Source organism: Perca fluviatilis, chromosome 4 (assembly GCF_010015445.1).
Source record: "Perca fluviatilis chromosome 4, GENO_Pfluv_1.0, whole genome shotgun sequence".
Classification (NCBI taxonomy): Eukaryota; Metazoa; Chordata; class Actinopteri; order Perciformes; family Percidae; genus Perca; species Perca fluviatilis.
Window position 1 is genome coordinate 27,253,715 of NC_053115.1, and position 16,228 is coordinate 27,269,942.

Below are 16,228 nucleotides of genomic sequence, written 5' to 3' on the forward strand. Positions count from 1 at the left end.
CGTGCTTTACAAATAAATTGATTTCCTTTCATGTCCTGAATCAACTAACGCTATTAATTCCCAGCAAGTCAATACTTTATGAACACATAATTTCCCAGATCCACTTTAACCAATCTGACGGACCGCAGACCGGAGAGAAGCATGAAGTGAAGTTATGTCTATAAGTGACAGTTTGAAATGATGACACCAAAGAATTTTGTTTGCGTATGAAGACTACTTACTTTCAGAATTACTATTTAGAATCTGCGCCCTACTGTTTATTTTCTGGGGGAGCGGTAAGTCTGTCTGCTGAGCTCCGGTAATCAGCATTAGTGACGAATTCATTTTAAATCCTTAATGTTCATTACAAAGCAGTTTGCCATCCCTTTTCCATGGATCTGAAACCTGATGGGCTGTGCTGATTTCAGACAGTAGTCACCCACGGGACTTACATGAGGTCAGCCCGCAACAATTAACGTTGAGATATATGAAGGTAAAGTTTCCCTGGTGCGGAGCTTTGCCTCCAACACGACAAACTACAGTTATTACATGTTCAATTGTCACGTTAGGAGGCATAGGAATAGCTAAATTTGACGCCCAGATCTACAGAGAGCCGGAGAATGAGAGAGAGAAACCACCTCTAACTGCTAAAGTAGCTCATAACAGCGTGTAAACATTAAACACCTGTGTGGTTAGCGAGAAAGTCGTTAAAAGGAGATCGCTATGAGTGCTTGAGTGAACTAGTGTAACATTAGGTTTGAATGTGAAGTGAATAATTAGCCACTGTAATGATGAATATAACAAAAAATACTGCGGCGAGCTAACGTAGCAAGACACTATCAACACAGAAGCATGTCTGCACGTCAGCAAAGCAGGAGGCTGGACAGGACAGCCGAGCCGGTGTAGCTTCATTGATGAAAGTGAAAGACGCTGCGCAAATCCATTATGTTATGTGCAATTACGTGTTCAATGTAACCTGTCAGTCTGGCGATTAAAATATTAGAGATCGCCTAAGGCGTTCTCTAATATGTATATGTGTATGTAATATGTATAGGCCTATGTAGTGGTCAACAAAAAAAGAAAAAAAATGCAATGTGCAAAACAAGCGGGTTGAAAATTACAGCAACTACTTCCAACTTTGTTCATTTGAAAATGCACAAAGTACGGCAACGTTAAGTCGAGGCTAAATCATTTAATCAACAGAGGCGCCGTGTCGGCAAAGTGTTGTGGGTTCCGTGGGTTCCCTCCCTAACTCGTACTTCAGTCTAAGGAACAGAAATTGTGCAACCTTGCGGGTGAATGCAACTGTTTATGCCTTTTTTACGTTGTTTGATGCAAACTGTGGTGTTCTCTCTCACACACATGCACACACAGAAAGTTTATTCATAAAGTGAGTTTTTTCTTCTTTTACATTTATCTTTTTAATTTATCTAGATATAAAACATTATGAACGTGTGAAGTGTATGTGTTATTAAATTCAGTAGCACTTGGTAAAACTTGTTTAAAATAAATAAATACACATTTGAAAATACCTTCATGATTTGTGTACATTTAATTTATTATTACTCTGGTTGTTTAGATTTGGTGAATATTGCGTTATGACTTGTTTAGGACTCAAAACACAAATTTTAGGACTTTGGACTTGACTTGGGACTTGTTAGTCGTGACTTGGGACTTGACTCAGGACTTGTCTGTCTTGACTTGGGACTTCAGTGCAAAGACTTGAGACTTACTTAAGACTTGAAAAACAGTGACTTGGTCTCACCTCTGGCATGTGGCCCCAGATGTTTGCTTCAGAACAAATGGACAAGAGTGAATGTGTTCCAAGACTGATCTCATGAAGTAGCGTATGTATGACATGTTATCAAGACGCATACTTGCTTTTTAGCATGTTTATCAACGCCGTTTGGCCTCCATTGACTTACATTACCTTGCAATTGCGTATGAAAGGGCGGAAATCAAACACAGGACTTTCACCCAGGAGACCGGGGGATCGTGTCACGCCTGTCACGTTTCCTTCATGTCCCGCGTGTCAAATTTCCTAAACTCAACCTTCACTTTCTTCTTTTCCTAAACCCAACCCGTCCCGATGTATACGGTGCTCAAGATGCGTACAGATAACACACCACTTGTTTACGCGAAGTCATGATGTCATGTTGGTGTTTCAGTGTCAGAATTACCACAAAGGAGTAGAGCTGGGAGGACTGTGTGCGTAGTTCTGGCCTGCATTCGCCAACGCACAGCTTAACTGGACCTGGAGCACTTCCTTTAGGAGCTGCAGCCATCTCACACACAATCCTGTCAAAAAAAAAAAAAAGACACAAATGCAAAAGGTGCAAAAAAAACAGGCGGGCAACAGATTATCGCGCACACAAGTAATAACACAAGCCAGGCGCACACAGCAGAATCACTGCACTGTATCACATTTGTTCTGAATTGCACAGGGACAAGATGGCCTGTGCTGGCCAGTGTGATTGAGGCAGACTTTCATAGAAGTTGTGGGTCAATACGGAGGGCCATCTTTCTTCCTAATGGGAAACCTATAACAGCAATATAACTCAAATGATAAACTACACCCCTCCCCATCTTCAGCAAGATTGTCACCCACCATTACCTCCGGTTGCCATGACAACATGAGGGTTTCTTCAATAAATCAGTATTGCCTGCCAGGTCAATAAGATTAAGTGTACCATGAATAAGTCATTATAGCAACTGACCCCATGCCGAAATGAATAGTTGTAACAGTTGTAATGCCATGTTTTAAAGCACTGTGTGTGCCAAATGAATGGCCCTGCTGAATGCATTGCTCTGCTCAACAAACTCTGCGTTTCCCTTTACAATAACAGCACCCAATGAATCGTCCCCGCCCATCCCTTCTATTCATACATCACGAGAGTTTTCCAATTTTCTGCTGGCATGTTCTTTTCTTTTTCTTTTTTCTTTTTTTTTTACTAGGATATAAATAAAGTCCCTCCAGCCTGAGCCCAATCGCATTACATGGCTGTGAGAGAAACACATGGCTAACAGATTGTCCCTGCAGTCAGCAACATGCAGCGCATTTCAATTACAGCTGTGCCGACAGCCTCATAACGACAACGACACAAAGACTGTCTCTTCCTTTGGCTCTGACTGCACCAGAGCAATGCAAAGCCCCCCACACAATCCTACAACCTGATGAGGCATCACAGGCTCCAGCTTATTCACAGATTCTGCTAGTGACTGTGAGAAAAATGGTGTGAGAGAGGAAAAGTGTGTGTGTGCGTGTTGTGTGTGTGTGTGTGTGTGTGTGTGTGTGTGTGTTTACATCTGTACCGTATGCCTATGTATAGTATAGTATGAATCCATGCATGTCTGGGCAGGAGAGGAGTCTCTCTTACTGTTCTGCAGTGATGTATCCCTCCTCCTGTGGGATGCACTGCATACCCGCCACCTCCACGTTACCCTCCAGCTCAGAGAAGGACAGACCCAGGTTCAGGCCCTGGATGGTGACCAGTGTCCCCCCCTCCAGAGGACCTGCCACTGGGCTCACCTACATGGGAAGGAGAAGAAAATAAAAAAGGATGAAGAAAGGATTTGACGTACAGTGATAGGTTCTCAGGCCATTCTTGTATAAATAAACCCTTTTAGGCAACACTTGTCTTTCCTTTAGGTTTATTCTATCACTAGCAGCTGGACTCACAGCAACACACGTATGTCAAGTGCATGTTTGCTCGAGTGAGGATAGCAGTGGGAGCCTGTTATTTATCCAGCTTTAGAGTCAAGCATTATCATTTCACAGAGACACGTCCCTTAAGTCTTAAAAAAAGAACAGAGAACATAGCTGAAAACAACCAAGATTTAAAAAGTGTATTGTTAAATTGTGCTTTTCAACTGGATAAAAGTCCATTTCTGGCAGAATTTCTGGCGGGTACACACAGACGCTGACACCTGCGCGTGAGCGACACACAGCGAAAAGCTACATCACCTGAATGATTGAGAATCTACACATTCCCACAGTTTCTGTGTAATCTCCATGTAAACAGTATATTATATATATATAGTATATTTACCTTAAGTCACATACTGACAGGGTTTATTCAAAAAGCCTTGAAATCCACTATAATTCAAAACAAACTTTAATGAATAATGCAGTGCATGACAAAACCTTGAGAAACCTATTCACAGTGTAAAGTTAACCATCCCAGCAGCAAACCTTTAGACCTACAGAGCAGAACAGGAGCAACGCCAGAGCAACACTCCCTCTACTCCCAAGCAGCACTCGGTGGTTAATTCATTCTGCTGCAGCTCCCTCAGAAGCACTAATAATGTGACGGGGACATCAAAGGCTCGCGGCTCTTTGAAGTGGAAGAGCCTCGCATCTCTGTGCCTGACCCACTGTGCCTCATTCATGAGAACGAACAGGAGTTTGTGACATAAGATCCATCACCACTCTCTAAACACTTAGCGTATTCATCCTGCGTGGGATAAAACGTAAGGTAGTCTCAGGTAAACAGGCACTTGGAAATTGGAAGGTAGCCATGGATAAAATGTGTTCGTTATTGACATTTACATACTACCAGGAATATCCAACAAGATGTCTTGGCGTATTGTTCTGATACTAAGAGGTTCAGATAGCCAGACGGTTGAAGAAACAGGCTTGTTCAAAGCCTTTAGCCCCCAAAATCTTCCAGTAAAGAACAATAGAATTTAAATGGCGGTTTCCGGAAGAATAAACTATTAATAATCTCCACAGGAAATTTGGCTATGCCTGCACTATATTTGCATAGGAACACAACTACAGTATATGATCCTGCAGAAGTCAACCTAATTTTTAAGAGATCTTATTTTTTCCCACATTTCTGAAAAAGCACAAAACTATCCGACAATCCTAAGCTGAGGTCTACTAATCAAATGTTACTGTTACACCATTGTGACACTTATCCACTCAGTTGGTAACCAGAGCAGAGTGAAATAAAGTAGTTTCAGCTATTTTAACCACCTGCTTCACCTTGGTTTCTCTGTCAGACATGCCTTGCACATCAGTCAGAGTTTGCCTTTTTTTTTTATTGCTAACAAAACCCCTGAAACAAGACTATGCCTTCCTTCCATCCATCTTCAACTTCATTTTTTGACTGATGACTGACTGCCTGACTGACTGGGCAACAGCCCAAACAAACAATCAACAGACCTCAGTAATGCGTGGGTTGGTACACTTGACATTCCTGGCAGACAGGTCCAGCCAGCGGCTAGCGTAGGGGGAGATGGGAGGACAGTGCTGCTTCATGGTGCATCGGCCCTCACCGCTGCACCAGCCACACTGGAACTTCCTCTCCGCCCGCAGACACATGCCACAGCTGTCCCGCTGGGCGCTGCACTTGTAGAGGTGCACTGTGGGAAAACACAGAGGTTATCTGCTCAGTTAAAATATCAAGTCATTTCCCTTTTCAATATTGATGATTTTGGAGAATGTCACTGCTATGAATAGGCTAGCAAAACACCAGCAGGGAGTCCTGTTACAAGCTATTCTGATTAAAATACTAATCAACCAATCAGAACACATCCTTAAACAGAAGGTATTTACAGTCAACCCCCCCAAAAAAACAAGAATGGTCTAGCTGCAGAGCTCCAGGCTTAGACCCACTTTCTCCTCCGGACCCTTGGATCCCCAGCTTGGAGAAAGCTGTGACATCTGAAATTGTGTACGCCATTCGCCAGAGACGATACGATCAGGATACTACAGCCTGCCTCATAGTTCATTAGTTTAGGTAAGCCACACAACCTCTACCAATAACACCAAGGTAAAACATACAACCTTAATATGTCGCTACTGTAACTTAAAAATGTAATTAGGGAATATTGGGCTTTTTGACGGAGTTCGGTTTCTGCCGAACCTTAGAATTTTTTTCCACCGAACCGTAAAAAAGTTTGTTTAAATCCCTTTATCTTAAGAAAAAAAATGTAAAAGTAATTCAATAAACCTCTTCTTTGAAGTTTGTTGCTTACATCCTCTCCTGTACAAGTAGCCTATATTTATGCCCATATAAAGTAACTTACCTACGTAATGACAAGGCCTTATACAATTCATGGCCACCACTGTGTATATCCTTGGCTATGGGGATGTATTTAATATACAACCCACAATGACAACTGACAAACACCTTTTCTCGCATGATGATGGAGAGGAAACCAAGAGCTGCTGTGAGAGCCAAACTGAGCAAATATGAAGATTCACCCTTCACCCCTCCGGGCACACAAGTAATTGGGTGCTTTTTTGACAACACTCCCTGCTATTGTGAACTTTCTCTTAAGGCCTTTTGTGAGCCTTGAAGCGGTCTCTATGACCCATCTATCGTCTGTGGATTGAGTGCTTTACACTTCTCTGGCCTGGCAGTGATGGATGGCAAAGGCACCTTTAATCTTCTCGGGATTGTCGATGATGAAATTGCCGTTCCATACGATGGAGAGGTCCACTGCCAGGTCACTGATCTTCACACCCTCGTACATGTACTGAAAAGAAGAAACAGAGAGTGAGGGATTGTGCGGTAAGTGGATCCAGAGAGAGAGAGAAAGTCAAAGCGAGACAGAGGATAGAGTAAAAACAAAAATACAGAGAGAAAGACAGAGTGGAGGAATATGAGATGATGAAAGGGCAGCAGATAGACAAGGCTTTTAACCATCTGTCATTTCTGCTATGGTTGTCTGCTCCTCTTCTCTTTGACATGTAGGGACGCAAACCCTGGCTGGGGTGGCCGATCATCCACAACTGAGGAAAATGTCCTTTTCATTCATTGTCACAGAGTAGCGATGTACTGTATGCTTTGCATTGAAATTTAGCCGGTGACTTGCATTGTGCAACAACAATCTCCTGTATTAATCCTAACATCACTGTTATGCTTTGTGAACACTATACTGTAGGTGTTAGTCAGACAATATGCTGCTTACTAAACAAGCTAGTATTGAGTATACAGCCAAAAAAAAAAGTCTTTCCTTCCTTGCTTTCTTCCTTCCCTGTCAGTCTTCTTTCTCTCACATGCTTTCCACCTTTCCTCATCCCTCTCACTTTCCCTTTCCTCTACTTTCTCCTTAGTACGCTCAATACCTCAGGCGGTATTCACTGATGTACCCTATGTACCTTGCCTACACAGCATCCAAGCTGTCTGCCTCATTTGACAGCTGTGAGACTCCCACTGGGAGTGTTTGAGGTCATACCGAGCTGTTCTGGCACTGCACGCTGGTGCTGTTGAAGCGCAGCGCCGTGACACGGTGGCTGACACCCTGCACATGCACCACACACTCGTAGCCCCGCTGGCCTGACTGCGGCTGGGGAAGGTTTCGGGCCCTCAGGGTGATGGGTCGGACCTCGCCGGCCGGAAGAAGAATTTCCCCAGAGTGAAGGAGCTGAGGGCAGTCCTGTGAAAACAGCACACACACACAAGCACACACACACAGACACACACGTAATTGTTCTATTCACAGTAAGAAAACATGCATGCTTGATTCATGTTGTCCCTGCAGTTTAGCCTTAACATTACCGATGCATAATACACAAGTAGTCTTTTCATCCTTTTCATCTATTTCCTTTCTATTTCTATTTCATCTTCAGAGATGAATTGATTTATCTACAAACGTTTCTAAAGTATGTATGTATCAAGGGCGGACTGGCCATCTGTCCACTTTCCCGGTGGGCCAACCGCCGACACTTTTTTATTTTACTTTTTATTTTTTTATTTTATTTTTTTTGTCCGGCCCATGAACTGGCCCATAAAAGTGGTAGGCCTAGATCGGCGGCCCATTGCTTTTTCAATTGACACTGGGCTGCTGGCCCAAAACACTTTAGTCAAAAATATCACATAGGCTAGGTTATTTTTTCTGACAGACGCGGCCATGAAACATTTATTTAATTGACACTGGACTGGCCCAATCATATCTTTACACAGCACCCTCTTTGGGATTTCTGCCTGCATGCAGTTTCAGTGTGCATCTGTCAGGCTAGAATAGTGATAGAGACCATGGAGAAGAAACGCAAAGGAGGTGCAGAGAAGCTGCGTGAGAAAAAGAAACAGGGCCCTTCAGGCAGACGCTGCCAAATGTGTCAAATTGACAGATATGTTTTCGGCAGTAGCAGGACCTTCATCAGCTCCCGTGGCTGATGATAGTGGTGGTGGTGTCGGCGGCCGTGGCATGCACAGTGAGGAGGAGACTCAGGAGGAGAGGGACAGAGATGAGGCAGTGAGGGTAGAACCTGCGGTAAGCAGATCTCCCCTTAAAACACTTTGCCCCTTGATAAAATTGAGCCAAACAGCCAAAAACAAGTGGTGGACAAACTGTTGATGATAACATTACAACCAGTGATGGGAGTAACGCGTTACAAAAGTAACGCAATTACAGTAGGCTAATGTATTCCTTTTTGCTGTAACCCAGGAATATAACACCTTACTATTAAAATGTCGGTAATATTATATCCATTAATGCAAGTTACAACACATTTTAACCTGACATTTAGTGGCGTTTTTTTTTTTTAAGAATTCAACCAACACCGCAAAACATTTCAGCACAGGAAAAAAAGTCTGCGAGTTTTATTTCCTGTTGCTGGATTCGGTGGTTGAAATGACTGCAGAGACGGATACATTTGCGACATGGACATTATTTTCCGGAGGTTTTTACACTGCGTTGAAGCAAGCTGTCTCGTCACTGTTCCTGTGGTTAGAGCCAGAACCAGAGACGGTAGCCTAGGGACATCTGTGTCCTGTCAGTGCCGACAGCAATGTGACCGAGCAACTGACAGATGACATGTCGGGAATTATTGTTTAGTCTTGCTACACGTAATATCATTACATTTTTTCAGCAGTGGAAAGTAACTATACCGCTACTTCAGTTCAATTGTAAGGTGCTTTTAATTGAGTGTTTTCATTTTCTCCTACTTATTAGGCTACTTCTACTCCACCACAATTCAGAGTCAAGTAGTCTATTGTACGATTTACTTAACTATTCATTTTATAGCTTTAGTTACTTTGCAGATTCAGATTAATAATACAAAATAATATGAATACATTATGATGTATATAGTGGATAAAGATGAGACTTTGTTGATCCTGTGGTGAAATTCACAAGCTACCTGCAAAGTCATACTTCTGCTTTTATTTTGGTGAAAGTAATTCAAAAGTAGTGTAAAGCATTACAATTCAAAGACAGTAATATTGTAATATAACTAATTACTCTTAAATGACAGTAAGTAATCAATAATGTATTACATTTTGGTAGTAACTTGCCCAACACTGATGAGGTGTATACCGTTTTATTGTATTAATAAATGGCACTTATTTTGAAGTATTTAATGTGTCAACTCTCACTGGTTTTTGCTTACTCATTACATGGCATTAGTAGTTTTAAGGAGTAAGAGTTGGTATACATATTCAGGGGAGCGCAAGGACAGGTGGTATATGTGATCTTATGTGGTGGGCCGGTCTGGGCCAAAATGCCAGGGCCAATTTTTGGTCCAAGTCCGTCCCTGGTAGGTACTGTGTATATACTAGAGATGTTCCGATACCGATAATGCCTAAAACGCTGGTATCGTTATCGGGAAGTACTGGAGTTTATGCACCGATCCGATACCACGTAATAAAGCCCTAAAGAAAATCTACGTTGAAGTAGTTTATTTTTTTTCTTTTTCCGTTATAACTGTAAAACTGGCTATCACCAGACCAAGCTCAATCTATTAAGATTGAACGTTAGTCTGGGGAGTCTGCTCTGTATTTTCTACTGCACAAGAGGCGTGATCAGCGGGCATAAGTCAAATGACTCTCTACGCAATTGGATAGTCCTTCAACCAATCAGACCAACGTTCAGGGTGACGTAGCAGCGACAGCGGCATCAACGGGTTGCTGCGCTTCAGTGGCCGCCATATTGAATGTAAACAAAAAGCTGCTTGGTCGCTTCTCTATCATCATCGTGTTAAACCCGCCAATAGCGTGCCAGTTGGATAAGCCAGTTTGTGATTGGTTCCCGCAGATTTGTAACGGAAGCAGGATAGGTAAATGTACAGGTTTCCAGCCTGAGTTGCAGGGCGAAATCAAATCGCCGGCAGATCGGACTGGGTTTACCCAGTCTAGGAGCCGCTCTACCAACTGAGCTATCCGGGCGCCCCACAGGATGAATTCTAATGACTTTAGGGATCTCCTGACTTTTCCTTTAGCACAACTATGAGGTTGAATTTTTGGGTATTTAATAAAAAAGTATTTTAGTCTTAACTATTCAAAAGATTGCCATTACATTTGGTACAGACATTCATGTCCCTCTTAGGAAAACTTGTAATAACTTTGATGATAACTTTTCATTCAGCACCATCATCAGGTCAAAATTCAAATTCATCCAGTACATTGGTTTATTGTTCTTAATGTGAGCATGTTAGCATGCTGATATTAGCATTTACCCACAATACTGTTGTGCTTAAAATAGACGCTAGCATGGCTGTAGACTCTAAGCTTGCTTGAGTCTTTGGTGCGGCTTTAGTTTTACATCTAAAACTTGGATTGTGCCTTTAAGGTGTGTCACAGAGAAACAGAGAAAGGGTGCTCTGGAAAGCTACACTTTAATCAGCTAATGAAACTGTAACTCTCTTTATGTTAATGGGAATGGCAGTACCTCTGAGGCGTTGACTCTTCCCTCCTGGAAAGAACAGCTGCTGGGGTCGTGGGTGCACAGGTTGCGGTATTTACACCAGTGGCAGCGGAAAGTGCTATTTACACAGGACAGACACCTGCAGGACGAAATTAATACATTACATGACCAACAACCTTTTAATATTGCCTCCTGTATATTGAGTTGCTCTGCATTCGTGTAGTATGTAAAAAAAAAAGATGAATCCCATTTTGTTTCCTACCCATCATCTAGGCTACATATTTCTCTATGGGGTGAAGAAGGTTGAAAAAAGGAGACTGATGAAAGATTATAGCTTTCAGCTGAGTTTATCATGCCAGTGAGGTCCCCATTTTCTATGCAGACAGCAATGAATGGTAGTTTTTTTGTCGTATATGACCATAAATGACCTTAGGTCTTTGCAGGTGTAACTATTCAAGTGTGCCTGTCACTTAAACTCCTTTTGAAGCAATTGCAATTAAACAGTGTTATATAAAAAGATGTAAAGGTCATACAGTGTCCTTGTTCTGAGCTTTTCATTTCAGAATTCATGAATCCTTTTTTTACATTATGTTGATATGTATTTCTGATTTATGACTACAGTAAATTTCACCTATCGAATTCTACTATATACTAAAGCTTGAATGAAAGTGAAAACTGAATATTTGATGGGTAGAATTGCACAACATCTTTGGCTCTGATTCAGTGAACTACAGCCAACGTTGTGGATTAAAGTTGGGCTGAAACAACCCTGATAGACTGGATTTAGTCACATTTCGTTCAGCAAACATGGAGCTGATTTTCATATAATTTTGGGTGGAGACCTGAGACTTGAAGAGATAAGTGAATAGCAGCACTCCAATACTGCGGCTCATAGCAAGCTACAAATGCCAATAAATGTAGTGCAGCACCATTACATTTTTATATTAATTAGCTGCCTAGGGCCAGTATGGACATAAAAGAGTGTGTGTGTGTGTGTGTGTGTGTGTGTGTGTGTGTGTGTGTGTGTGTGTGTGTGTGTGTGTGTGTGTGTGTGTGTGTGTGTGTGTGTGTGAGAGAGAGAATTTCGGGGGTTGGGTATTAATAGAACCGGACTGTCAGGGAGCTGCAAACACTGGATAATTAATTATGGAGGGCGATGTGATGGTGGTATAGGGGAGGTGGAGGAGGTGGTGCTGGGTTAGGAGTGTGTTTGGTTTGAAATATTAATCACAGGAGTTCACAGGGTCACTCTGCAGCTAATGGAGGCCGTATTGGTGTGGGGCGGATGTGATGAGCTTCCAACTGTTTCTCTCTAATTGCTTAATATGGTTATATTAGGGCATTCATGTCGCAGTCAAAGAATAGGTGACATGTGTATCCACTGTGAGCTAATTTCCAGGGTTTGGCTATGAATAAACCATTCAATAGGGAACTTTGTTTGGTTTGAGGATCAAAACCGACCCCGAGCTAGCTTTCTTTCTATTACACAAGTAACGTTACATGCAAAGCATGTGAAATATATTGTGATATTGTGGTTTTGGCTGGCTAATGTTAGCTAGGTCGCTAACGTTGGACGAACTGCTAGCTAGCTACGTAGCAAAATACTGTCTTGAGTTTATAATGTCAGCTAATTCATCCAGACTCCTGGTGCTGGTCTGAATGTAAATTTTTAAGCTTGCCATTTTCTAATTAGTTCATCAGCTAATGTTACGAAGCAACCAACGCTGGATCCATGCCACACAGCTAAGATGAAACTAGCTGGCTAACTTTAGCTTGACTGTTTTGGCCGATGCCCAGGATGCTTACTCTCGCCTACGGAGTGCGGGAATGTGCGTGAGAGCAAAGAACAGCTGGATGCTGACTGCATTTCACCTAACCAGTGTCATTAATATATAATATAATAAGGATTTTTTTGCAAATCCCACATAGTACCTTTATAGATTGGTTCAACTCTCAGTAGCCTCAAAATAGAGAGAAAGTGTTTCTTTCTGTTACTGTACCGTTCAGAATGTGGACGAAAAAGTAATAATTTCATGATGAAGGTCTTTCAAGAAACTAATTCAGCATTGTGTAATTTTACTTTTGTGGAGATTTGTTAACTGCTCAACTCATTAAGTTGCTGATTTGCAGACATATTTTAAAGCTGACTAATTGACATTCATCCTAATAAGATCCCCTTTTGTAGCAATGTTTGTAATTGCTATTCAGATAGAAACACTCAGTCAGAGTTTTCTGTTACGATAAATACAGTTGACATTAGCATAATGGCTCAAAGTCAAAGCAGCTTCTCTGCCCAGTCAGAAGAGCTTATATTGTTAAGACAAAACAGATGAGTATTTAAATAAAGTCCTCTTTAATTTACATTATTTTTATCCACCCTCAAGGCATCAGAGCAAAGCTAAAAATCCAAAAATGCTCAACACAAACAATTCTCTGGTGGGGCCACTTGGGACAAAGTCAAGGCAGAAAGGAGTGTGTGTGTGTGTTTGAGTCTACTGCTTATCTATTCAGGGGGCCTCAGGGACTGCTGGCCTATACAGCAGTAAAACTGCTCTTTTACGAACACTGCAGGTCTACCAAGCAGTTTCTAGGTGTGACTATGAATAAGGTACTGCATTAAAAGAGCATATATGCTTCGGGTATTAAAAAAATAAATAAAGATCATTGGGTATTTTTCAGTAACTGACTGAGTAAACTGTAGCTATTTGTATTTAAAGGCATAAGCAGTAAGCCCACAAACCAGTTCTAGCAAAGTCGAAACAAACAGGCCATGGCAAATGCATCATGTTGATTTAAATGAAACCTGACAGATAAATTGAACTCAGAGGTTATCTAACAGCCCAATCTTAAGTGGAATTGTGAGCATCAGTACATCATTGCCCTAAATTAAGTCGTGCTCCTCCATCTATTGAACAAATCAAAGTGTGTGTGTGTGTGTGGGGGAGGAGGGGGCTTGGCGGTGGTAGCTGGACTCACTTTTGATGGGTGCTGCAGTTGTAGAACTTCACCTCTGTGCTGGCAACCATTTGACCCGTCTCCTTTGAGTTCAGACGAAGCTCTATGCCAGCCCAGTCTGAGAGAGAGAGCATAATGAGTGAAAGGACGGAGAGAGGGAATTAAAAATATGTCAATGACAGAGAGATAACAGTGAGGAAAAACAGAGAGAGAGAGAAAGAGGGAGAGAGTAAGAGAGAGACGAAAAAGATGGGTGAAAGAACGAAAACAATGAACGAAAAGAGGAGGTCAAATTGAGAAAAAAAAAGTTAATACTTTTATCACACTTCTGTAAAGAGCCACCTGGTGTCTGCGTCACTGCGAGGGCATATTGCTGTTGTCGTTGGAATGCCTTCAGTCAGAAACTTCAATTGAAGGATTACTGTGTATGCTCTGAGAAAATTCTACTGCTCCTTGGTACTTATCAAACTCTTTGGATAAACAAAAAATGCAAGGTGGTCCATCTGAAAAGACGGCTGTTTCTTGTGTCTGGAATATTGGTATTCTTAGTTTTTCACCTGACATTGGCATCACCATTACTCTGGTATATTTAAGATGTATATAACTTTATTTTTTTTTATCTGTTTTGTTTTGATACATGATATCTGAGCTCACCTTGTCCTGCTGGTATCTGAGGGACCTCTTTCCCAGCCGGGGACAGACACATGACCCTGTTCCCGTTGACGTGACCCTCCACTTGGGCCTGATGGCCAAATGAGCAGGTGATTCCAGCAGAAAGGTCTGGAACATTATTCACCTCCAGCAGAAGCTTAAAAGAATAGGAGAGGGAGAAGATTTAATGTGCTGAACTTTGTGCATTGGTGAATACTGTGACAGTGCTTTCAAAGTAAAATGTCATTATCAAAGGGTTAAAGAAATAGTTCAACATTTGGGGAAATATGCTTATTTGTTTTCTTGGCACACTTACAGTATATCTAACTGTTAAATATGAAGCCGGAGCTAGAAGGTGGTTAGCTTAGCACTCCCTGTTCTAATACTAGAAACAAGGAGAAACTGCATTTTGTTGCCTTTGTCTCTGTCCAAAGGCAACACAATCTGCCTATCAGCACTTCTTAAACTCACTAATTAACACATTAAATCTTGTTTGTATAATCCATATCGAGGCCAAACTGTAAAAACGACTAAATTTACTCCAGGAAGTTACTGCTCCTGGCCATGAAATAGTCCGGCAGACAAGCCCCTTAATCTGTTGTTTTTACGGATTAAACAAACGAGAAATAAAATGTTAATTAGTGAGCTTAAGAGGTGCTGGTAGGCAGGGTTTGTTATGTTTGGACAGTGCCAGGCTAGCCTCTTCCACTGTTTCTTTGTGCAAAGCTAAGCTAGCCAGCTGTTGGCTCCAGCAGCATATTTAACAGACCGATAGATAGTGGCATTAATCATTTAACTCTCTGCAAGAAAGCCAGTTAAGTGTATTTCCCTAAATGTCAAACAATCCCCTTAAAATAACCCATAGCTCCTACTTTACTTGCCTCCGCTGTGCTCTTGGCTACTGTACAAAAACAGTTGAATTAAGCTTTTAGGAAATATAATCAACCTTTTGGCAGATGCATCAGAGATGCTGACCCAGTAGCTCACAGCCACAAAAACATCTCTTTTTAGAACATTTGTCCCCACAGTACATGTGTTTGAACCAAAATAAATAGAGTGAGTGTCCTACAGGGAGAATCAATCTTCTCTGCATGTACTTACTGTACATGTGGCTATACAAGGCTACTCTCAGTGATTGCTCATAAACATTGTGAGTGGAGTGACACAGCAGTGGTATTGGTGGAATGATAAGCAGACTCACAGGGACACTATGTGCTGAGACAGCCATGCTGTCCGGGTGAGCGATAACCTTCACACAGCGGTCAATGTCCGTGGCGAAACGGAATGTCTCCTCCGCCCTCAGACACAGATCCCTCCTCGAGCACCTGTGGATTACATACATTAAAAATGTATGTAACAGTGCAGCAAGTTTAGTGATGAATTAGGCTACATACTGAAATAACTCGACAACTAGTGGATGTATGCAAGTTTGTGCAGACATGCATGGTGCCCAGAGGATGAATCCTACTGACTGAATGCTGATCCTGTGCCTTTCCCTCTGGCGCCACCATGAGGTTCACATTTGCAGTTTTGAGTGAAATATCTCAACTACTGGATGGATTGTCATGAAATTTGGTACATTTTCTGGATGAATTTCAGTTATTTTGGTGACGTTTCATCTTGCACCATTATCAAGTAAAAATTTCTGTTGTCCAAAACTTTGGTTTAGGAATTAAAAAACCTGCAAAACTAATGGCATTCCCATCAGCCGCCGCTTTACTTTGCTTAGTGCTAATGAGCAAATGTTAGCATGCTGATGTTAAACCAAGATGGTAAACACAGTAAACATTATACCTGTTAAACGTCAGCTTGTTAGCATGGCTGTAGAGACCTATTGTTAAATGTGTACATCAATAGCTATTAGTGAATGTCTTGTCTGAATCAAAGCTGAGGTGACATCTGTAGTGATCAAAACGTTCTCCCTGAATCTTTAAAATATGGACATATACATTAATTTCTAAAGCTTTTTTTAACTTGACCACAAAATAAGATTGTCCATGTTTAGATTGTTTTTGGTCATGGTCATCTCCTGCACATGGCTTTCAGT

General features: G+C 41.7%; 1 protein-coding gene across 1 annotated transcript in view; it reads right to left on the reverse strand.

Moving 5' to 3' along the window:
• Positions 1 to 16,228, reverse strand: part of LOC120557738 (plexin-A2-like) — an 83,731-nt gene that overhangs the window by 28,309 nt on the left and 39,194 nt on the right. The window contains exons 6-14 of the mRNA XM_039798322.1: positions 15,383 to 15,506; positions 14,185 to 14,338; positions 13,552 to 13,648; positions 10,600 to 10,714; positions 7,168 to 7,368; positions 6,369 to 6,465; positions 5,147 to 5,346; positions 3,357 to 3,508; positions 2,160 to 2,277 (exon numbers count right to left, since the gene is read on the reverse strand). Of these exons, the coding sequence (XP_039654256.1) occupies positions 2,160 to 2,277; positions 3,357 to 3,508; positions 5,147 to 5,346; positions 6,369 to 6,465; positions 7,168 to 7,368; positions 10,600 to 10,714; positions 13,552 to 13,648; positions 14,185 to 14,338; positions 15,383 to 15,506 (1,258 nt within the window). The remainder of the gene's footprint in view (positions 1 to 2,159; positions 2,278 to 3,356; positions 3,509 to 5,146; positions 5,347 to 6,368; positions 6,466 to 7,167; positions 7,369 to 10,599; positions 10,715 to 13,551; positions 13,649 to 14,184; positions 14,339 to 15,382; positions 15,507 to 16,228) is intronic.